The following is a 24,480-nucleotide window of genomic DNA, read 5'->3' as shown; positions in this document are numbered from 1 at the left end:
TTTATAGTCATATTGACAGTGAGCAGCTGTTAAGAATGAAAGGCGCAATTTTTCTATGCAAGGAAKATATCCATAAGTACTCATATTTTTTGCGAAAACATTAATCATGTATTCGTAGCACATTTTGCCTCGTCAGCATTAGTTAACAAATTCATTATAATAAACTCGATATAATAATTTGAACGTAAAAGGCCGGAAAATTTACTACAACAGCATATACCCTACATATACATATTCAACATGGGGGCGAATTCGTCGAGCAGATCAGATGCAAGCCTTCTGAACGATGAAGATGGTAAGCTTCACGTATTTGGGAGGGAGATTGATTTTTTTTCAATGAATGTGTGCAAAATTTCTCATACATTTTATGCTTCAGACATTACCCACACCTTTTAAGTATTTAAAGACCACATTTGAAAATTGGAATAAGTAAACACTAAATTTAGGAGCACGAACTATCCCTAGCATACAAAGTCAACCACATACAATATAGCAATAAAACTTGACACATATGGAATATATAGAAATATTTTAAAATTTCTGGAAGCACCTTTTTCTATTAGGATCCATACCTAATCTTATCTGTAGTGGTCTTTACACTTCCTATAGGTAGTTTGAACAAGTACTACTTTATATGATCGGCTGATTACTTTGTTGCATACAGACTATACCAGCTATACTTTTTCAAATCAACATCTATCTTATTGAAAAAGGAGGAGAAACAAAGACATAACCGAAAAATTAACTTATTTTCATCAATTAAAGACTTTCATTAAATGAAATGAAGTACGTATCTATTATTAATAACTTTCACGAGTTATAGTAATATAGTCACAAGTTGCACTCATTAATTAATTCGCAATTACTTTGATATATATTTTCTAACCTCAGTGTTTAAAAATTCTTTATTCAATTTATTTTATATGAATGGCGGCGGCGTTTTCTTGTATAGTTAATTTTGATCAYTTTCAAATATTGCGGGCGATCGGCAAAGGCAGCTTTGGCAAGGTAAGTCAAATATTATATTACGTAACATAAAACAAATAGTAATTTATGTAATCATATTTTTTCAAAAAGACCATAAATGAACATTAAGAGAATTTCAGTAGTTTTTTATAATTAGCTCACTAATTATCCCATTTACAATTTCATTGACGATAAATTTAGGTATATGTACATATGTATGTAAGTCTCCAAAATTAAGTAGTATTATTCACAATTATATATTTAATTTTAACGAACATTTTACAAAAATAAATAAAATAAAATCAAAATAGTTTTTAGATTATCARTTACTAATTGTAATAACTAAATTCTCTACCCAATTCTGAATAGTCTCATCTGCAAACCGAACAAAAGCGATTTTTAAGAATAAAAAATTTTTTTTTGAGCTGTAAGGATATATTTTAGAAATTTTTAAAACTATTTATCGTTCTTAATCTTTACTTTGTTTATTTCGGTTTCGGTAATCASAGGATTTAAGATGAGTAAGTGATTAGCCTTCTGCATCCGAGCCTAGTTCCAGGGCTGCCGGTTTCGCCTCTAGGCAGGCAATGGCGTAGGAATTTCCTCCTCGCAAGTGTTAAGTATATACCGCCTTCACTCGGTCGTCAGAGCCTCAGTCGTAGTGAAAAGGGGGTACCGCGCGAAGGTGAGGTTGACGTTTGGGAGGGATAGGCTATATATTCGCATCACCAACCCCATTTGCCCATTTTTGGTATTAGCTGAATGGACCACCCATTTACAAAATAACTTGGACATCTCCAGATCGAATGACTGAAAATCATCTTGCAGCAAAACCGACAATGTGATAAAGAGAACGGATAAACGAATCTGGAGTGACAATTTAGCTAGAAAAGCGCAGGAGGCCGCGGAAACGTACCGCACTCGGAACCTGTATCAAACGATATGGCAACTGACTAACGCAACACTCAAAACCTCCAAACCGTTAAAAGATGAAGATGGCATGTAGACAACGGCCAAAGATAACCATACTACCATCTGGGAGCGTTATTATGAAAAATTGCTCTCACCAACTTCGTCGGAGGCTATTCAGTCATGCGGTTGCCAACGTCACATACCAAAACGTGACATTCACACCACGTACCCGAATGAGACGGAGATAATGACTGATATCAGAGCATTAAAGAACAACAAAACTCCTGGGCTAGATAACATCAACCCAGAACTCCTAAAAGCTGATCCTCAGACTGCGCGGATACTGTTTCCTCTACTCAAACATATTTGGGCCTCAGAAAAGATAGCAGACGAGTTGAAAGAAGGTGTTATTACTCTCTTCCGACGAAGGGAAATTTATCGGAATGTAAAAATTGGAGAGAACTAAGTATGGTGAATAAAATAATAACACACATAATTCCCAAAAGGTTATTTGATTCGCTGATGCATGGACTACGTAAAGAACAAGCTGGTTCAGACCCATTGCTCATGTGTCGATCACATCTCTACTTTTGCTTTATCGAGATTTTTGAGAAAGTTTTCGACACTCTCAAACATGATGCGATCTGGAGAGCCCAAGTATACAAAGGAGTTGCGGAAAAATTAATTAACTTAATAAAACAGCTTGAAACTTGAAGCTGTTAGTGATCTCGCCGCACAAACAGCACCTAAAATTAATATAGCGAAGACAAAATTCAAGAAAATCAACACAACCGAAACGCCAATCCTACAGATCGCTGGAACAAGTCTCGAAGAAGTCGMCGAGTTTTGCTATTTAGGTAGCATCCTATCTAAAAATGGTGGATCAGCAGCCGATAACGCAACCGTATATCCAAAGGTCGCGCCTTGGAATGTTGGATAAAGTCTGGAGATCAACACATACTATATATCCATACGTACGAAACTAAAAATATTCGATTCAAGCGGGAAACCCGTTGTGTTATATATGCTGCGAGACGTGGAATATTGCAGCGAATGTTTTACAATTGCAAAAATTTTGCGGACATTTTGGCCTAACGTTATTAGCAATGCTAACCTCTGGGCTGGTCACACTCTGCGAAAGTCTTACAGCGTTAGATTAGAGTCCGCAAGGAAGCCGAAGAAACGGTAGACCAGCCAACACCAAGAGACGCTAAGTCGAAGCAGAAGCACAGAGAAGTGGTTATTCTTGGAGAGAGATTAAATTTATAGCTGTAAATAAAATGAATTATAATTTGTTTACTGGGGCCCTATGTTCCACCTAGGAACTATGGGAAAATATATATATAAAACTATTTCAGAAAAAATTTAAATATTTTTAGAGTTTCGTCCGATTTCTTATAAATAAGATCCTCCAAATTTGCAGTGATTCAAGTCTTTTCAGGCGCGGATCCAAAGTAGAATTTTGGGGGAGAACTATAAAATTTTGTACTTACTGCTCAAAGTCCTTTTCTTCGCAGATATGACTTATGATGRAAATAATGTGTAATTTCGAACTTTCTAAATACTATTTTGAATGGGAAAGTAAAAAAGTAATAGCAATTTTAACACCTTTCCATCGATTGTGGATAATATACTAATAGAAATTGAAGCAAACCAATCAGACACTCAATTTTCGTCTTCTACGTAGGAATCGAATAGCCGATCAGCCAATGCATGTCCCCTCGACGAAAACAAAAGAGTATTTGTAAGGGGTCAAGTCTGATGAAAACGGCGAGTGAGTTAGCACCTCCTAGCCAACTACTGTAATGCAATCGATAACAAAATTACTTTTACTGAACCGATAACAAAATTACTTTTCCGTGTCTTCTGTGCCGTTCTGCTCATTTTTCGATGAATGCATTCAAATCAATCATTTGTTGTCTGTAGGGATTAGTATTAACAGTATCACTAGTTTATAGAAGCTTATGATATACCACACACTTCTGATCCCACCAAACACAGAGCATTGCCTTCTTACCAAATCGTTCTCTTTTTGCAGTCGATGTTAATGGTTTGCTCTGATTAACCCATAATTTTCTCCGTTTAGTGTTCTTAAAATAAATTCATTTTGCATCATCAGTGACATATCGATGCAAAACAGATTTTCTGTCATGTCTTAGAAGCAAAATTTCACAAGGGATTTTACGGTTTTTAAACCGTCTTTCATTCAAATCATACRGCAACCATTTTCCACACTTTTTGATCACCTTAGCTTCGAAACAGTCTGAAATATTTTGTTGTGCAAGATTTTTCATTTGCTTTTGACTCAATGGATCGCCTTCATCCAATATACATAGTCTTCAAACTTTTTTCGTGGCTACCACATTCTTTATTCYCACATCCAAATCAGCAGCACTCCTCTTCAAATCGAAACCATCACTTTTTGGTAAAAAATTTAACATTTTCAGCACAATGAAAAAATATGATGTTTGTTCAATGGCTGTAACGTTATTGAATGTGTTTGACAGATATCATGCCAACCGAACAGAAAAAAAATAAAGCGTTGTTCACAACAAATGTTCCCTACCAACACAATTGTATCTTAACGTTCACTTCTTACTGGTACACCGGTGTAAGATAAACTGATTAAGMTCATTGAATTGKGCGGTTACGTTTTAGATAGCTGTAACTTAAAGCCTATTATAAGTAAATGACGATTTAAATTTTTGGTATTTTATTTTTTAAATGGATCGATCATTGAAATATGAAAAAATTGATTTTAGTAATTTTGAAACTAGTAAATACTTCACCGTAAATTTAAGAACATAATACAATTTTTTATATATTATACGAGAAACATTCAGTAATAAATTCCACTTATGTGACATTCATCAATCTAATTGTTTATAATGTGCGATAAATTGTTTATATAAAATTATTACTGAAAATTTTATAGTTGCATATTTAACTAAGCGTGAAAAAATGTATTTAAAGTAATAATAGYTAAGCACGCGATTTGAAACCAATTAGTGATGTACTGAAAATATGAGTGTGTACAACTATAATATATATTATACTGTGTACACTTATATTCTTTTTTACGATACTTACAGCTTTACACCATTGTGCTCTCACTATGATTGAAGTTGATGCTACCGTTCTCAGGTTATACCGTATACTCGATTTGTAATGAGTAGTTTGCTTTTAGCCGTATGGTTTTCAATGGAACAATACATACTCGACTGATACATATTTATTCGAGCCAGCTGTGGCGATCACTTGCCTAAAATTATTTATTAATTGTAAACATGTCCACTCTAATACAAAAAAAATTCTAATATGGATATAAGCTTTCAAATATCGACAAAACACTTGGAACCTGTCGCAAATCTGTTGAGGCGACTTAAAAGTATATTGAAATAAAAGACTTGCGGAAACTGGACGGTGCAATAGAATTATTGAGATAAAGCTTTTCTCTTCGTTTTTCAGACAACTTTGAATTCCACCTATTAAGAYCTCCATAAATAGAGTCTGTCGACTTTGCGCGATGAGCTATACAAGGTATACGAAGACAATATGATAATACAGCGAATTAAATGACAGCGGCTAAACTGGTTAGGTCATGGAGAACGACCTGGCGCCAAACAGCGAAAAGGGAGAAAAACTGGCGMACTGTTGTAAACTCGCCATTAAAGAAGAAGAAATAGTGTATTATGAATCTTGCTTACTTTAGAATTGATCTATTAAATTGCCAAACAACAAGACATTTTTAATATTTTTGCCCATTACGTAATATTTTTTATTTTACTGCGTGGGTTATTAGGATTCACTTAAGACCGCTTTCTAATTTTTTGTGCGAAAAACTGCCTCCTACAATTGTTTCAAGTACTTTTGTCGAAAACTTGCTTTATAAATTACTTTAAAGATTTAGTTTCTATATAGATAAAAAGACCGTTAGTTAACAAGCTAAAGCTCACCTGCATTATCAATGTTAACACAACTGCTAATCTCATCATAATTTTCTACACAACCGCAAAAGTTTATTTTGCACTAACGGCTTTTTTTTTTTTTCTTTCATTCCACATTTCAACTCGCTTTGATATTCATCTACCGGCCAACCAATCAAACGCACAGGTGTGCATCGTACAGAAACGTGATAGTGGCATACTCTATGCCATGAAATATGTCAGTCGGTCGGCGTGCGAGTCGCGCGGTGCGCTGGGTGGTGTTATCAAAGAAGTGGAATTGCTTGCCTCGCTGGAACATCCATTTCTGGTGAATCTGTGGTTTTCATTTCAAGGTAATTTCGTTTGCGTGAATGAGAGTATGTTTAAWAGCTAGAGTGCAGGTAAACTTTTCAGTATGTGCGAGTATATGTGTTTCACAAGTGGTCATCAACTTTTTCATGCCTATAGTACACATGTATATTATGTATGTTCTTGGTTTTCGCGCACCTCACTCATCGCCATGTAACATATGTATATACATGTTCTGCCATGTAAAATRTTACCATAATTTCACCATTTCTATTCGGTCTAAGCATAAGCACGAGGAAAGTCCGTTTATTACTTAGCCAGATYGCGTTACTAACTTAAGAAAAATTTAATATCGTATAGAATATTCTCGTAGACGATTATTGCCCAAATTTCTGCCAAATCGTACTCGTTGTTTTGATTTGATGGGTCGAATCGTGCGAACATACTTATAGTAAATTATAGCTAGTATTTTTCAAACAGCTACAGTAATTTACACCTGTAAAAGGATGGGGAGACCAAAATGGGCAGTAACAGCTCGAGTCTCTTATTGGCTCTACACCGCAGTTGTAAGGTATTTTGGTATGGTGGCCAATAATGRAAAAGAAATACGTGGTCGGGCGTATGGAAAGCATACAAGAGTAGCTAATATATAAGTCAGTGGAGTTCTTAGCACATCGCCAAATCAAGCACTGAACATTATTTTACATTTACTGTCGACAAACTTGTTAGGTAAACAGATTAAGTTAGGTTTGATGGCAGGTCGAAGATCGCAGAAGGACTGACAATACACATTTGCATATGCGTTTAATTGTAACTGCCGCCATTTTGATGGGATGTAAAGGTATGACCTAGCAAGTGTTTAAGTCTTGACTTCCCAAACTCTGGATTATCAAGAAGAAAGTGTTGAGTTGTTTCCATCTCATCTYCTTCCAAACAGATTTGTAAGATTGTCTGGTAAGATTCCGAACCTTACAGCATGGACGTCAATAGAGCAATGACCAGTAAAAAGCCGCAGAACCAGAGAGAGGCTAGCTTTCCTGAGGTAAAGAGATCGCTAGATCTCCTGCAATAAATTTTGAGCCAAGAGGCCTTTGCGACAGCGTATGTACCGATGTTGGCCCAGCGCAGGTCAAGCTCCCATTCTATCGATAGTGGTTCTAATAAGCCTTTCCTTGCCAGMTCTTCAGCTTTACGATTTCCTGCGATTCCTCTACGGCCAGGGACCCAAACCAGTCTTATTACAAAGTCACTCGATGATATTGGTAGTAAGGTTGGGAACTCCTCGCACGCACTGTAAATAAGTTCAAGGCTAGCCGCTCTGGTATCTGAGTAAATGATAACTTCTCTGAATGAGGCTGGAGGACACTGCAATAGTCAACAACTGGCAGCAAAGCAAGCACTTAGACTGAAGGATCTTCTCTCCTAGTCCCCTGCAATAAGGGACGTTCTAAGGTACTAAGTACCACTACCACGGATTTTCGTAATCCTTTATAATTTAACTAAAATTATTTTACAATATTGCCTTCCTTCCAGAAAGAGAAAAGGCAGCCAGAGATGCACAGATAATGATCTATACAGATAGGTCCAAACAAGGTTATCGAGTGCAGGGTGGTGTCTTTTCAGCAAAAATAGATACTAAAGTCGTCTTCCGCCTGCAGTAACTTTCAGGCGGAGATGAAAGTAATTAAAAAATTTTTCTTGTTCTGACAAGGAAGACTTTTATAGGTTTCTTGACGTTGTTTCGGAGGTTCCACAGGTAAAACATGGTTTTACAATGAGTATCCTAAAGGCCAAAGTGCGTCATTAGACAGCCAGTCTATCTAACCACCTTTGACCGCGTCTTGTAGTGATTCGATTCTTTTTTTTGGAAGCAAAATCGCATTGATGCTACGCACGGTGACCCTTCTTCTTCAAATGATGATTATCAAAACTGCTAAAAAAAAACTGGTTACCACGGTGGATAATGTAAAAAAAGTCCATGATCTCGTATTTACAAAACGTACCCGATAGTTCTTGGAGAATATACATATACGACGACGCTTAATCCGAATAACAATTATAAAGGTGAGACCACTTTGCAGCAGTGTTGGRCACTGTTTAAGCGCAATCCGTCAGCAAAATATGGATCAACTTGTAAACATAAGAGTGCAGTAGAAACACTCGGTGAAGCTGCCTGGAAGAAAGGCGAAGATTGTCCTATCGGCCGAAAAAATGCAACCATTTCTTAGATTATATACATAACGGATCGCACTCSTATGTCTATATATACTCATGCATATAAAAAGATGCCATAATTTTTCCCGTTCAATGCACAACTGYGAATATATTCAACCTTGATTATAAGCGCATACACCTTGTGAATCATATACTCGTATATATTGGTTAGCTTTCAGTTCAGTTATAATTTTCTAATATATACCTATATCATATATACCTATTATACATACGCATTTGCATGTAAATATTTTCACTTTTGCCATTTGCTACTTCGGTCAAACCAGATGAGGAGGATTTATTTATGGTGTGTGATTTACTGACTGGCGGTGATTTAAGGTATCATCTACAAAATCGGGTGAGTGCAATTATTTATAATACATACACATATGTATATTCCCATATGCATACATATGACATGTACGTGATATATTTATTTTTAAGTAGCAAACACTCAAGTGCATGCACACACAGAGCGCCTTCAACACACTGAAGTTATGATTTGGTGGTCATGTGTACATATATAGTATTCATAAATACGTATTACATACACACACTTTTACATACGACTTTTTTTATGGAAACTGACAGCATTAACATCCTTGTTCTCTCAACAATTATTTGKCTAAGCACTAAGTATATATYTATGTATGTATGCATGTATGTAGAGAGCTTTTTTTTACATATATATATGTTGACGCCATAATATTCTCCAATTTATTAATTTTTCAGGTGGAATTCAGCGAAAAAAGTGTTGCCTTATTAGTGTGTGAGTTGGGAAGTGCTTTAGAATACTTGCAGAAGCAAAGGGTGGTGCATAGGTGGGTGAAATAATCCTTTTGATTTTTTTTTTTTTTTTATAATATACATATGTAAATAATAAGTCTCTACATTTTGTATTTTCTATATTTTCAACAGGGATATCAAGCCAGATAACATTCTTTTGGATGGTGCTGGTAAGTGTATCGAAATGTCTTTAACAGGTTCCCTGTCCAATGTATCACATGTGATACAAAATTATTTTCTTGTACCATGTGTACAGCGTCCATGTATCATATATGAACAAATTTTTGGCTTATTGGAAATAAGTTTATTAAATGTATCACTGATGGTACATTGAGCATATGCAATTCAACTTCGTAGCGACATGTTCGTGTATCATAGCTGATAAAAATTTTTTGTTACCGTTATATCGCTATCAAGATGTGTGAGATAGTTCAAAAATGCATTTGTATGAATATATGTATTTACTAGAGTGCCCTAGTAAAACTTGATTATAACTCCAATATTCGTCTGTTCAGGAGGTAAGAGGTCTACCCATGTCAATTATTTTTGCTAGCTACATAGCTTAACCGAAAGATTGCCGTAAATAAGAATTTAGCTTTAATATTCCAAAGTTTCATAAAATTTCATTTAATCGTTCTAATACTATTGGTCTTAAAGTTAACCCTTTGATATTTTGCTTAGAAATTTTTTTGATGATGACTTTTCAACAGTCTTGACTGCTCGGACCAATTTGTTGAATTTCGCCATAACCGCATCAGCAAAAAATATATATTATTTTCAGGATAGCCGCAAGAGACAACAAAGCGAGAAAACATTGCGAATATTCATAAAGCTTTGCCAAATTTTATGATAAAAAAGTTTTCCGCGCGTTGTGTGTCGATTTACTCTTTCACCAAGGCAACCGACTACGTAGTGAAGGAATTGCACTATAAACCAGTCCCTGACCCAACGCATTCGTCAGGTTTATTTCCCAGCAAYTATTCTGTCTTTCCGAGACACAAAAAGTTGCGTGCTCAAAAATGATTTTTTTTAGAAAAACCATATGGAATCCTTTTGGAGCTCTGTTACAATAAATATACGTATTACTCAAGAAAGAGATTATGTCGAAAAGTAAAACTATGCTTTCATTCAAAAAAGTTTGACTTTGATTGATGGGCCAAATACCTTTGAGCTATTGTAGTAGATACATATGGGACAGATAAAGGAACGGTCGAACCTTCCTTGTGTTTGTTGACGTGCATATATTTCGGGCGCCGCCTTCAAACGGATGTKTTTTGGCCTCTGGGTTGCTTGATCTAATACCGAAACTCGTGAACTCCTTGAGTCATGTGTAAATTAATCGTTTCTGGCCACTCCCAAGCGAATGGCGGTCCTTGCGCATCATTGCGCATGGTATAATCAAATAAAGGGTGATCCATTTCGAGGTTCCCAACTTTTTTAAAGAAGTGYTTTTTTACTTTAAATTTATTGGTGAATGTTTATTGTCATTCGAAATAAMATTCTTAGGCATTTATTTTTTGAAGATTMTCTYTTTAAAATGTTGRGCGCGCCTACATCTCAGAYGGTCYAWCCGTTGAGTCCAATTTTYGATGACTCGTTCGAACATTTTGACTGGTAACTGGCGATTGACACGCGTGATGKTTTGCTTCAAAGCCTGAATCGAGGCKAGWTTGTGCGCATAGACTTTAGACTTTACTTATGCTCTCAGGAAAACGTCTAACAGTGTGATAGCAGACGATATTGGTGGCAAATCGACCACCCCAAAACGTAAAATCATCTGCTCACCGAAGTTTTATCTCAATAAATCCATTGATTGATGCGATGTGTAAAAAGTGGTGCCGTCTAGTTGAAATCAAATATGTATCACAGAAATCACGAGCTTAAATTCCAGGTATCAAATTATTGCTTATCATGACGCGATAACGGCCGCCATTAACGCTAACGTTTTCGCCGGCATCATTTTTGAAAGAATATGGACCGATGATTCCACCGGCTCACAAAGCAGACCAAATAAGTGTTTTTCTGAATGAAATGGCAGCTGATGAATCGCTTAAGATTGCTGCGGTTGTTTACRTACCCATTGAGTCAGAAATGGGCCGCATCGCTGAACAAAATTTGGTTCGGAAACTTCGGATCTTCTTGGAACTTTTCGAGAGCACATAGAGCGAAGCAATGTCGCTTGAAAAGGTCGAGCGGCTTCAGTTTTTGCTCGAGCTTTTTTTATCCGCTTCAAATTAAAATCTCGGCGTAAAATGAACCAAATCCTTCCTTATGTGAACCCRAGTTTCTGCGAACGGCACCGAATCGACTCTCCACGGTCTTGGTGTATACTCTCAATTACGGCTGCTATATTTTCTTCAATGCGTGCTGTACGTTCAGTAGAATATTATAAAATAATGAATGATGGGTCCCAAGATGAGTGATGGGTTAGAACTACTACGCTCAGTAGGCCGATTATGTTGACCATTAGTTGAACAAAGCTCGCGTTCAAAACGTAAATTTTCTTAATAAAGTTGAACGATTTATAAACGTTGTTCAGTTATAAGTCTTTCCACGATGGAATGCCAAACAATACTGAGCAAAACTTACATGACAGCTTGACACGTCTCAYGCGTGATCTGTCAAAAATAGGCTATTGAAAAAAGTACCTCTGCTTATATCACCCTGCTGCTTCATGTTAAAAAAATATACAATTGAATACAACAACAACAAAGCTTTCTGGTGAATTTCATTTGAATAGGAATGATGGTGCGTTTGCGTTTTACCTAATTTCTCGGAAAACTGCCAAACAATATGTGCCCAGCGGWAAACATTCCAAAAACTCATTTCAATCTGTGCATTCATATGGATTGAATTGAATTGAATCGCGGTCACGGTTATTTTCTCGACATTCCATGTGCCGAGGTCATGTTGACATACCAACGTATACACATACAATATACACTCGTTTAACCTTTGCCACCCAAATATTTGGTCTTCCCAAATACTAATAATGTGCAAATGCAATGCTGTGCCGACACTCATATGTGTGAATTGAATATTTACGCCATTGAAGATGGGAACCCTGTCCGCGAGGCGGATAAGCGGTCGGCAGTTACTTTTAGCGAGCTCAATTAATTGTTTCAATTGGATGGGAATGTCAAATTTATAAATTTTAATTTTAATKTTTTACTTTAAGATACTTTATTAATATCACGCATGCAATCGTGAGGTACGAACAAAGTGCAGTGTTAATTATCGATTGTAAATATCCAGAACGATATATCGTCAGCAAAAAACATTTTCAAATTATCAGTTTAGCTACTAAACGATTTTAGCATCATTAGTGTTTATAGAGTTGTTTACATTTTATAGATTTAATTGACATGGGAGATGGTTGCGCTTCTGATTCTACTATTTTTAGCTATAAAAGAACATAACTCTTTTATAATTCTAATGGGAACTTCAGTGCGGAATTTATATAGACATTACTTGCTTGGAAATGCCAAGCGAAGGCAGGTCCTTCTCAACCTGGTTCAAACGGAGTGGAGATCCTCYTCTTCCTCTGCTTCCCCCGGAGGGTATTGCGTCGAATACTTTCATAGCTGGAGTGTTTTCGTCCATACATACGACATGACCTAGCCAGCGTATCCGCTGTCTCTTGATTCGCTGAACTATGTAAATGTCGTCGTATRTCTCATACAGCTCACCGTTCCATCAAATGAGATATTCACCGTAGCCAATGCGCAAAGAACCATAAATCTTTCGCAGAACCTTTCTCTCGAAAACTCGTAACGTCGACTTTTCGGATGTCATCTTCCTATGCCATCCATCTGCCTCTGCAGCATAGAGCAGGACGGGAAAAATTAGTGACTTATAGAGTTTGTTTTTTGCTCGTCGAGAGAAGACTTTACTTCTCAATTACCTACTCAGACCAAAGTAGCACCTGTTGGAAAGAGTTATTCTGCGTTAGATTTCGAGACAGACATTGTGTTTGCTGTTAATGCTGATTCCAAGATAAACGAAATTATCTACAACTTCGAAGTTATGACTGTCAATAGCGACGTGAGAGCCAAGTCGCGAGTGCGACGACTGTTTGTTTGATGACAGGAGATATTCGCCTTGACCTCGTTCACTGCYAATCTGCGTCGCTTCGTTATCCAGTCTGAAGAAAGCAGAAYTAATGGCGCGAATGTTGAGGCCAATGATATCAATATCATCGGCATACGCCAGCAGCTGTACACTCTTATAAAAGATTRTACCTGYTCGATTACGTTCCTGCAGATGGAATGTCGCCATGTCAAAAATCTCATTTGGTATCGAACGGTTCGGAGAGGACCTTCCCGATCCTAACWGAGCTTTTGGTATTGCTCAGCTTACTCAGGCGTATTAGTTTTCCGGGGATACCAAATTCAGACATCGCGGTATAAAGGCAGCTCCTTTTCGTGCTGTCAAAAGCAGCTTTGAAATCGACGAAGAGGTGGTGAGTGTCGAATCTCCTTTCACGGGTCTTTTCCAAGATTTGGCGCATTGTGAATATCTGGTCGGTTGTTCATTTTCCAGGTCTGAAGCCACACTGATAAGGTCCAATCAATTTATTGACGTTTGTTGGGCTTTAATCTTTCACACAATACACTTGATAAAAGATAGAGACTTATCCCACGGTARTTGGAACAGATTGTAGGGTCTCCCTGTTTGTGGATTCCAATTTTAGTATGCTCGTCCAGGGCGGTTATCAGATCACCTCTTGGGTTTCTACAAGAGTGTGCTCCGGTCGTGCAACATGCTGTTARTCACCGCATCTTTTCGTAGAATTTTCAAGGATTACCCCAGTCGGTTAACTTGTCAAGCTTTTCTTATTCGCGCATTTCAGCCTCTCTCTAATTTTGTCTGCAAATGCTTCTCACTTCCCTCTTCAACTCTCAAAATCCACGGGTTGTGGTCGATTGTAACATTGCAAGGTCTGTTTTCTCTCCGCTACGACACGGCACTCCTCATCGTACCAGCTGTTCTTTTGCATTTTCCGAAAACCAATTGTTTCGGTTGCAGCTGCAGGAGTTTAAATGCCGTCCCACAGTTCCCTTATACCGAGTTGTTGATGAATGCCCAATGCCCTCAGAGAGCAGGAGTGCAAGCCGAGTAGAAAATCGTGTAAATGAAACTACTAAATCTGACAAGATTTTACACGGACTCAGCTACGTTGTCACAACATTAACCCAATTGGATGTCTCGATCCATAACRCTGGCCTACAAAAAAAATGTTTGGTTTTGTGCAGTTCTATGCGCTATAGTAGGTAGGGTGAACCACATTCCCGCTACTAGATGTCAGCTGACAGCTCTAGTTTACCTACAATTCTTATTTTAATTTCCCCGTAGACTATGTTTGCAAGCACAGCCATCGCATCGCGCATCACTCATACGCCCTGACATACACTAGGTAATGTAAGCTTGTATCGTACTGTCCTGCATGAGGTCAGCCGTTTCAAATATTGGCTTCTGGCAATTTATGTGCATAAGCCAATTACTCTGGTCTACAAACAAAAACTTTTTGGTTTGGTGCAGCTCTGTGCGTATCAGGTAGGTAGGATGAACCACATTCCCGCTATTAGATGTTTGTTTCTTCTTTCTTATGAACAAGAGCTGATATGGAAAATGTGACTTGTTTTCTCGTATCAACTCACAAAATACATCCAAAATTAGGTATAAAATCTTACGCACYAAAATGAGTGTAGGTCAATGTAAGAGATATTGAGATCCCTTGCTCTCTCTCTGATGCAAACACAACGACTTTTAGGCACATTTAATTTAAGTTTTTCGGTCTTATCGTCATTAGGAGGTATTAAGAGGCCATTTAAAATTTATATAAATGCAGTTTCACAATTTTTGAAAAATAAAAGTTAATAACAAGAAATTGAGTTAACTCGAGTATGTTTCGACTTTGTTTTTAGAATATCACGTATGTGCCTTAATTCTTAACATTAATCACATCATGTTGTGTGTCGTTTTTTTTTTTTATCTTTTCGGTATTTTAGGACATGCACATTTGACTGATTTTAATATAGCTACAAGACTGCAAAAGGACGGACTCGCATGCAGCATGTCTGGAACCAAACCGTATATGGCGCCAGAAGTATTCATGTGTGCATTAGAGGAAATAGGTAAGCTCGTCGCGGTAGTTTSATCTGTTTAATGAATCTATATTAAWATAAACAATTTCAGCGGGTTACAGTTTTCCTGTCGATTGGTGGTCCCTCGGKGTAGTTGCATATGAAATGCGTGCCAATGTGCGACCCTTTATCGTGCATTCGCATACGGGATTGGCGGAGGTGAAAAATATATTAACGTCACCGGTGCACTATCCACGTTATTGGAGTCATAATTTCATTGATTTGCTGACAAAGGTAAGATATTACATTTGTGTAAAGAGTAATAATAAAACCCATACATATTTTGTTGTTTTACAGCTGCTCTGTGTACATCCCGGCGCACGTATCAGCTCTCAGCAGGAGATACAACAAACACCACTTCTACGGCACACGGACTTCAAAAGTATACTGGAGAAAACAACAATACCACCATTCAAGCCACCTGAGGATCACCTCAATTGTGATCCGTGTTTAGAACTGGAGGAAATGATTGTAGAAACRCGACCGCTGCATAAGAAGAAGAAGCGTTTAGCCAAACAGCGATCGGCACAACGTGACAGCGACCCCGAAACGGTGCTTATCAAGGAGTTTATAGTTTACAATCGATATAAGGAACTCAAACGAAAAGCAATGGAAAAAAAAGAAAACGATTGGCAACGCGAACTCGAACACGCTATGGCGAATTCAATCGTGACAAGTTTAGCGCCAATTCAAGAGAAGCCAACGTCGATGCATTTTAGTGATGATGGCGATAACGATGAAATTATCAGTGTRACTACGACGACGACGACAAATGGAAATGTTAACGCTAGCCAACCAATAACCGTAAAACGCAATTCCTCCGTGCCCCTAACTACAACAATAAATGCTTTAAGTAGCAACACGATTTCCACACCAAAGACGAGTACAACCAATCTGGGAGGAGCTACAGCGTTGCCACCGCTTTGTACGAAATGTCAACATCACAGCTCAATAATGGGAATARCAACGTCTCAGCAGACCAAAATTCAACTTTCATCGAACACAAAGGATGGCGAAAATATTGAATTTATCGATCGTACGCCTTCACCGTCGACATCAAACGCCATTACGTTACGAACGCCAGTGATGGGAAGAAAAGCTGACGCAACAGCAAARGTGAATGTGCTGTAGAAAAGCTGTTACGGTGAATCATTTCGGGAATACTTGAAAAAATTCAAAATCATAATTATATACACGATAATTAAGTTGACCGAATGAAGTAATTAAAAAATATAAAATGGAAGTCTACTTTTAGGACCATTTTTATGCGAAATGGAAGCAGCTTACATTAAATTTCACTAATATCCATATAGCCTCTCAGCGCCTGTGCATATGCTGAGACTTTACGCAGTCTCTTAAGTAAGTACGGCCCTCCTCGATCATGATAATCTGACAGACAACAAGAAAAACGCCTCAAACGGGTTCAGCGGGGGAGTGATAGCYTGATTTGGCAGGCGAAATTATAAGTGGATTGAAGGAGAGAGTGGGAATTTTAACAAAGGCATAGAAATTAACATTTGCAACTAAAATTTTCTTTTCAGTATTGATGAAATCTTCGAGCGAATCATCAATAACTCTTTATATTCTTAAATACTTTATAAACTGTTATAAACTGAAAACTAAATGGATACTCAGCGCAGTAGCAGTCTTTTAACACTTTATTTTAAGGAGAGTACTTTCTCCTGAATTTTCGCAGTTAAATAGAAAAACAGGTCACCGATAAGAGACTCTTTGAAATTTGAATAACTCATTGTATTTAATGGTACGAAAAATAACTAAGAAGAAAATATGAACCTAAAAAAGGGAAAAAATTAAAAACATAATTATATATACATTACATAGAAGAGAACCAAATATTCTTCTTTTTTTAATTAAAAAGGCCATTTAAGTTAGTAAAAACTTTAAGTTTTTAAAAATTAGAATTCATTTTTTTTTTTTCAAAAATTGTGATTAAACATTGATGAAGTAGATCATTTAATTTTAATTGCAAAATAAGCATCAAAATTAAGAACTGATAAAATATAATTAGATTAAATGTGTAAGCTTGCCGACACCCATTCTAGAGTATTGAAAATGATGGCTTAGTGTGAGCTTTAATTAAAAATAGTAACGAAGTACGCAAAACCAAATTATTTTTTAATTTTTATCTATAAACKTTATTAGTACTAGTAGTATATAGAGATTATAAGTATACAAATTATTTATAATTCAGAACTTCGGGATTAGCAAGTAAAAAAACCATTTTTAATGCATTTAAGGCATTATTTGCAACCCTGATTACARGCGAATTGAAAATTATTAAAATTTCAGCATACACGTGGAGAGCAATTAAAACTCAGCTTTAAGATTTCAATTTTAAACAGAAAAATATTTTAAACAACAAAAAAATGTCACTTTCTACAAAAAAATATATGTAGCGACTTGAAAACTATTTTATAACTAAAAAAATCATGAATTACCATTCGAGGAATATACTCTTAATGAACATTCCATTATAGATAATAGTATAACAATTAAAAAAGTATTAAATTATATTTAAGTCGAAAAAATGCTTAAAGTTATTTTTACTTAAATCTAAACAGCTGTAATGTACTTATATATAAGATGTAYATAACTTAAACTAGATTTTTAACGATTCAAAAAACGTTTAGAATAGATTTATTAGTATTTAAATACCTAAATTAAGTAACTTTCATAGTGATTTGAAAATCAATTAACTTGTGGACAAAACACAACCAAAGAATGTCATTTTCAGCCCACCACTCACTTAATTATAAATATTTTGTCGATATGGGAACAGATATTTAAAAAATAACAATAAATGCAAATAAATATACAATAAATATGGAACAAAAAGTCAATGATGTGTAAGATTGAAGTATGTATGTATATATAACATAAGCTGTCTTCGATTTTCCAACGGATGAGTAACCCATGGAACTCCTTATACTAATTGCTCAAACAGACTGGCGGCACTGAAAAATATATAAGTATGTTTGGTCACACTGAGCTGTTTGACAATACATCAGGAAACCTTCTTCTTCCTCTGAAGGCACTTATATTACCTCGTACGTTGCTGGTTGTACAATAATCACGTGGGACACTAGAGTCGATGGCTGGTATTCCTTGACATTTCTCGCTTCTCCACTGAAAGGAACCCTAAATCCACAGCGTCTCTATTCACTAATGAAGGAGTACAGACCAGATCGCAAAACTTTTGTTCATGGGGGTAAAATTCCGTTAGTAAACAACCCCAAAATTTCGGGTATTACTTTTGAGAGTCTGCACTATCGGAGATTTGTAATTGTATCCGAGTTGAAATGCCACCGATCGCTGACAGTGAGCTCTTGTAGCCGTATAAGATCAAATTGATCATAGCGTAAACTCGTTCTCGAAACTGTAGGAGTCCAAATTCTTACCTATCCAGAATAGATCCCAATATACAAAGCATACGTCCTGCCTTCAAAGAGTCCCCACATTACGCTAGCCACCTCTTTGCATGCCACACTAAACCCACACATTTAACACCCCTCTCTCTTTGGTCCGACTCCAACTAAACAGCCYACTACAAAAACAATAACAGATCGAAATCAACTTACAGAAAACTTTTTTCTTTGTGAAGAGTACCATTGTTTCGGTGTAAGAGATCAAGACAGAATTTTTTATATATAATAATTCATTATTTCACAAGTTTAATATTTTATTTAATGTTCTTGTATAAAAAAGAAAAGCAAATGTGTATTCTTGTTTTATAATATGTTAAGAGGAAAACGAGAGAGCAAAAGTCTCAGCGAAATGGGAAATATTCTAAATTAATGAAACTAAACGCACAAGTTGCTTCTAAATGTTTCATTTCTTCATTCAATATATGTATGTAAGTTTGTTGTTTGTTTCGCAAACATTTTTACAATTTTTTTTTTTTTTTTTTTTTTTTTAATTTTTCATTTCATTAAAAATGTGTGCGTTGGCTCATACTGTAACACTAACCTAAGTAACCGCGTTTCGAATTGGAACATCAGATTTCATTTGGAAATTCCGTAGATGCGAGTGTTGACGGAAGACTAAGGCAATGATAAACAATTTTGTCTTGTTGAACGCACGATTTCAAATGTCCCAACCAAAAGTACAGCCGTTTCAAATCATCCCATAGCTCATACTATACGATGCTGGTATCGACGGACTCGATGCGAGCAGCGCCAGCATCACCACCTGCAGCAGCATCACCAYTTTTAGTAGCACCGCTACCACCATCAGCGTTCTTCTCATCAAACTTGGGCAAATCCATATTGAGCGACGCGGTTTTTGTCTGTTGTGGTTGCGCAGCGTCTTCTTCGGCGCCACTGGCATTAGCAGCGCCAGCAACGAATTGATCGCCTTCCAACTAAAAGAATACAATAAAAATAATCATAATATTATATGACAGACTGCTTATTTAAGTGTCATTAAAAACAAGTCAACACGTTAAATGCGACTTCATACGTATAGCAWCAAAGGGGATAAAAAGGCCTTATCTTGATATTCATCACTTGGATTGTACGACAGCCATATAACATAGTGGTCTGATGTGAATAATATGCTCCGAAATTATAGCGCTGCCTTGAACAATAATTTATGCCAAATTTCGTAAATATATCTTGTCAAATAATAAAAAGTTTTCCATAAAAGGATTGCATTTTAGTCGTTCAGTTTGTATGGAAACTGTTCGCCATAGTGATACGTTATCGGWTATTCCGACAAATTTCAGATGTGATAGACAGACAAACATGACTAAATGGACTCAGCTCGTCACGCTGATTATTTATACTTGTATACGGATGTCACAAACTTCGTGGCAAAAATAATATACCCTATTCAGCATATAAATATGAACTATTTATCTTTGTTGGACGCCGTCTTCGGTTGCTGAAGCGGCGGACTCTGCAGGGATTACACTTTTGTTGTTGGTCTTGCTATTTAAAAAAAAAAAACATTATATTAGGGGATTCTCTTGCTCACGCAAGATTGCAGATTGCAAAATCTTACACAGAAATATACCAGGGCACGAGAGCACCCATTGCAGAATCTGGTTATATATGAACGGCTGATTCGGTCAATTTATTAAAAATTACTATTGTGAATTGGCGCACCTTCTGCATACATTTTTAACTGTAACAAATCTTTGTAATTTAAGTGGAAATTACAAAATCTATTTAAAATTTACCTTCCTCAAAAATTTAATGTCAAAATATTACTTGTAAATATGTAAAATGACAGCTAATGCATGGTTGCAATTATATTTCTTCGTGACATTGCACGCAAATAAACATGAATTTTGGCCTGACATATTTTACCGAACTTGCAAATATTTTTCTGCATGTGTTTGTTGTTATGCCGTTGCATTAGGTGGAAAAATCTGCAATTCTTGCGYCGTGCAAGGGTTTTGCAAGAGCAAGAGAATACCCCTATTGTAAAAAACTAAAATATTTCTTATAAAAATTTGTTGRTAACTTTGTACTTACATCTTGTTGTTCAGTATCGATTTGAGATAAAGCGCGACGTCGGTTGCGACGTCTGTTGCGTCGACTAGCCGGTCCACGGCGACGATTGCGTGCATTTGGATTTTGTTCAATATCGGTATCCACTTCTTTCAGCACAATTACTTTACCGTCCTTCTCTTGGCTTTCCTTAAGCACCTGGAGAACAGGTACAATCTTAAGACGACGCTCTGAAAGCAATTCCCAGAATATGCCAGGTGAGCGTGGCAACCGTTTGCTGACATGTATAACCTCTGTGGGTGTTACAATCAAATCAACTGGAGTATCGTATTTTTGAAATAGCTCCTTTGGCAGGCTATCAACAACCTGTAAGAAAATGTTCGTAATATATTAAAAATCATTGGAAATATTTGATGCAAATGCATAGAGTGCTTGCACGCATAGCTTATCATTTAAATAACAACGACTACTATTGTAGCGATGAACTTAAGGTCATTAATGTTTAAATATTTATTTTTGTTTAGTTCTATTTAGAGATACGCATACATTCAAGTAAACATATGCACATGTTGTATTCTTTGCCTTGTGTCATACCTGCAGGTCATGTACCATCGTAGCGATTACTGTGTCAGGCGTAATTGAACCAATTTCGGTAAGCAAGCCAATATCTTGATCGGCGTAACCGTTACCGCGTCCAATGCGGTAACCATCTCGTGATACTACCACCGAACCAATGACTACCATATCCAACTTAACTTTGTTTTCTAAAGCTGTAAAAGAAAACAAATTATCTTAATGCACTATATAGGAATTATACGCCATTGAAACAGGTTATTCAAACCGAATGTACATCTTTCAAAAATCCTGTTAAGAACTTTTGAACTTACTTATTTCAGTGCGATGTTGCTGAACATCTTGTACATTTAGAACTTCCTTTATCTGATCATCTGTGGCGTCAGCAGGCACGTCAACCTTTAAACATATAGCTTTGGAGTCACGCGTTCCTGGTAAATACAAATTTTTTCCAGCAAGCAGAGTTTCCAATTTAACCGAATGCAAAGCGCGATCAATATTGACCTTGATGTTTTCTATATACGAACATAAGATTTAAACAAATAAATTTTTAATATATATTTAATATATATATATATATATAAATACAGAATTTAATAAAATTTACTTACCAGCTTTTTTGAACTCTTCGGTTTCTGAGAGAAGTTTGGCAGCTTTGTCGCTGTCCACAAAACCAGGTGTGCGATTGAAAATAGCATTGAAACCGACGCCGCACTTGTTGTCCTGAATTTTCTTCCAGGTTTGAACACGTAGTGATCGTTTGGTTGGCTCAACGGGTTCATCAGCTAACAAGTATAATAATAATATATATGTATATAAAAACAGAAAAAAAATATCCACAAATACACTTATATATACTTGAATACGTTATCAAAAAATATATTATAATCACCAATTTGCTGATTGAAAACGACCATAATGAAAAGGATATTAGATGAGTGAAGTCGCCAGTCTAATCATGTTTGGATCGGTAATTTGTAAGCTAACTTCATTCATAGAACCTTAACATGACGTAACTAGAATTGGGGCAGCTGGTGTATAAATTTAGGGAATAAAGTATAATCTAAAATAAACCAAACAAATAAAGGCGACACCGCTCACGAAGATTGGAATCTTGTGGCCCCTTTCGATAATAATTACCTGGGTAATAATACCTTGAAAAGGGTATATTATACATTTCTAACAAAGTTTGTAACACCCTGTAGATAAATGACCACCATGATTATCAGAGTCGATTGGCCATATCTATATGTCTATCTATGTTCCATATACGCGAATAAGTCCCCATTTTCTGATCTGATTCTGTACTTTAATCTACACGAAGCTACTCATTTGAGGATTTTTCATATCAAACTATGTACTATGGCATTGTTGTGGTTATCTGATCTCCGTTAGGGTGGTAATGTTCAGGAATTCGTCATCGAGGTCATCAGGAGCGTCAGATGTGTAGGGGTCGAGGTCGATTCTCTAGCAGAAATTTAACCTGCTAGAATATCCAGAAGGAAATTGCACAAGAGTCACTCTCGATTCTCGGGGCAACTCAAGCCCGTCGTCTACAATGGTTGGTGATTGGACTACAAGTACACTATTCACTGAGAGGGAGTCGGTTAAGGTTGTTATGACTCTACCGTGAATGGCGGTCATTGCATGTCTGAAGTTTGTTGTTGTTCCTAAAAGGTGGTTCCGGTTTGGTTTCTGCGAAAACACCCGAACGAAGTGCTTGGAGAGCAGCTCATTACGCTTCTTAACTTTGAACTTACTGGTCTCATTGTGTAGTTCGACCGTAGAYATCAAGAGGCATCCCGTTATAGTCCGTATTGCAGTGTTCTAGCATGTCTGAAGCTTCTTCGTCTGCATTTGGTGTGGTGTAGTTAAAGACTAGACGGCCGTTTGCATTGTATGTTGCCAACAATGTTTCTTTGTCTTTTCTCCTTATGCTGCAGGCTAGCGACTTGAGGATTTTGCAGCGGCTCTATATTTTGCCAATAATCGCGGTCATATGAGGAGTGAAAGAGAAGTGGTTGTCTAGTGTCACGCCAAAAATCTTAGGGTTATTGACTGTCGAAATTTTTACGTCGGCGACTGTAATATTAAGATCATCCTGAGGAACCTCTGTTTAATTCTTTTCAATTCGGAATTTTCACCTCGAAACACTACGGCCAGTATTAGAATTGCACTTGATTAATGTAACATTCCGATGTATGACGGTCTGACACACGGAAMAGACTGTGCGAGAAACCACTAATTGCTGAGTGATTATCGCACGGAAATTGAAGCAGGATGAAGGTCGGAGGTCGACTGATCATAATGGAAGTCATGCTGCCTGTTTGAACTCTTTTAGTGCAGACGCAGCAAAATATTCCTCCGGACTCGGATTGAACTAAAATGCTAGCACTAGTAGGGAATATAAGGAGCATCCCTGCTGGTTGGCCTCAATGCCAGCATGAGTTGGGAGCATACGGAGCAACCCTGCTGCAAGGAGTTGCTTCAGTGATAACAAATTTAATCGAAAACTCACCAATTCAAACGGTGTTAGGTTCCCGAAAAAACAGTCCTTGACCAAATAAAATCAGGTAACGAAGAACCGGCTATCGTGGAAATTGTATAGCTGTCTTACAGACTGATCGATCAAAAATAATTTTGTTTAGAAAACTCGTCTATTTTTGAATGATATTAWAGCTTCGGTGTAATAGAAGATAACGGTTTTTCCTCTCTTGTCTATAAAATGAACTCATTTAAAGAAATAAAACAATTTTAGCTTCGTTTCATTTTCGTTTATATATTTCAATTCATTGTTTCACAAGTTTAATATTTTATTTAAAGTTCTTGTATAAAAAAGAAAAGTAAATGTGTATTCTTGTTATATAATATGTTAAGAGGAAACGAAAGAAATAAAAGTCTCACCAAAATGGGAAAAATATTTTAAATTAATTAAAATAAACGCACAAGTTTCATCTAAATGTTTCAATTGTTAGTTCAATATATGTTTGTTTGTTTCGCAAACATTTTTATAATTTTTTTTTTAGTTTTTCATTTCATTAAAAATGTGTGCGGCGGCTCATGCTGCTAGAGCAATTTAAATAACCGCGTTTCAAATTGGAACAGGACATTTGGAAATTGCGTTGAGAATTAATTCTCGTTATTTTCGCTTTTACTTCTTTATATATAACTAAA

At 36.6% G+C, this 24,480-nt stretch overlaps 2 protein-coding genes across 2 annotated transcripts in view; one reads left to right on the top strand and one right to left on the bottom strand.

Moving 5' to 3' along the window:
* The first annotated feature begins 240 nt into the window (after positions 1-240).
* LOC108968669 (serine/threonine-protein kinase 32A) lies at positions 241-16,475 on the top strand. The gene is made up of 9 exons (XM_018932828.1): positions 241-295; positions 953-1,008; positions 5,992-6,157; positions 8,615-8,685; positions 9,060-9,148; positions 9,246-9,283; positions 15,125-15,250; positions 15,312-15,493; positions 15,557-16,475. Exons 1-9 carry the CDS (start codon positions 241-243, stop codon positions 16,388-16,390), a joined length of 1,617 nt encoding a protein of 538 aa, XP_018788373.1. The 3' UTR covers positions 16,391-16,475.
* A 2,694-nt stretch (positions 16,476-19,169) lies between these two features.
* LOC108968677 (methenyltetrahydrofolate synthase domain-containing protein) overlaps positions 19,170-24,480 on the bottom strand; it is an 11,997-nt gene continuing 6,686 nt past the window's right edge. The window contains exons 8-12 of the mRNA XM_018932835.1: positions 21,918-22,091; positions 21,621-21,821; positions 21,328-21,503; positions 20,758-21,099; positions 19,170-19,640 (exon numbers count right to left, since the gene is read on the bottom strand). Coding sequence (XP_018788380.1) covers positions 19,416-19,640; positions 20,758-21,099; positions 21,328-21,503; positions 21,621-21,821; positions 21,918-22,091 — 1,118 coding nt within the window. The 3' untranslated portion in view covers positions 19,170-19,415. The remainder of the gene's footprint in view (positions 19,641-20,757; positions 21,100-21,327; positions 21,504-21,620; positions 21,822-21,917; positions 22,092-24,480) is intronic.

Source organism: Bactrocera latifrons, unplaced genomic scaffold, assembly GCF_001853355.1.
Source record: "Bactrocera latifrons isolate USDA-ARS-PBARC rearing strain unplaced genomic scaffold, ASM185335v1 scaffold_224, whole genome shotgun sequence".
Lineage (NCBI taxonomy): Eukaryota > Metazoa > Arthropoda > Insecta > Diptera > Tephritidae > Bactrocera > Bactrocera latifrons.
Note: the sequence above shows the minus strand (reverse complement) of the source record. Positions and strands in the feature narration are given on the sequence as shown.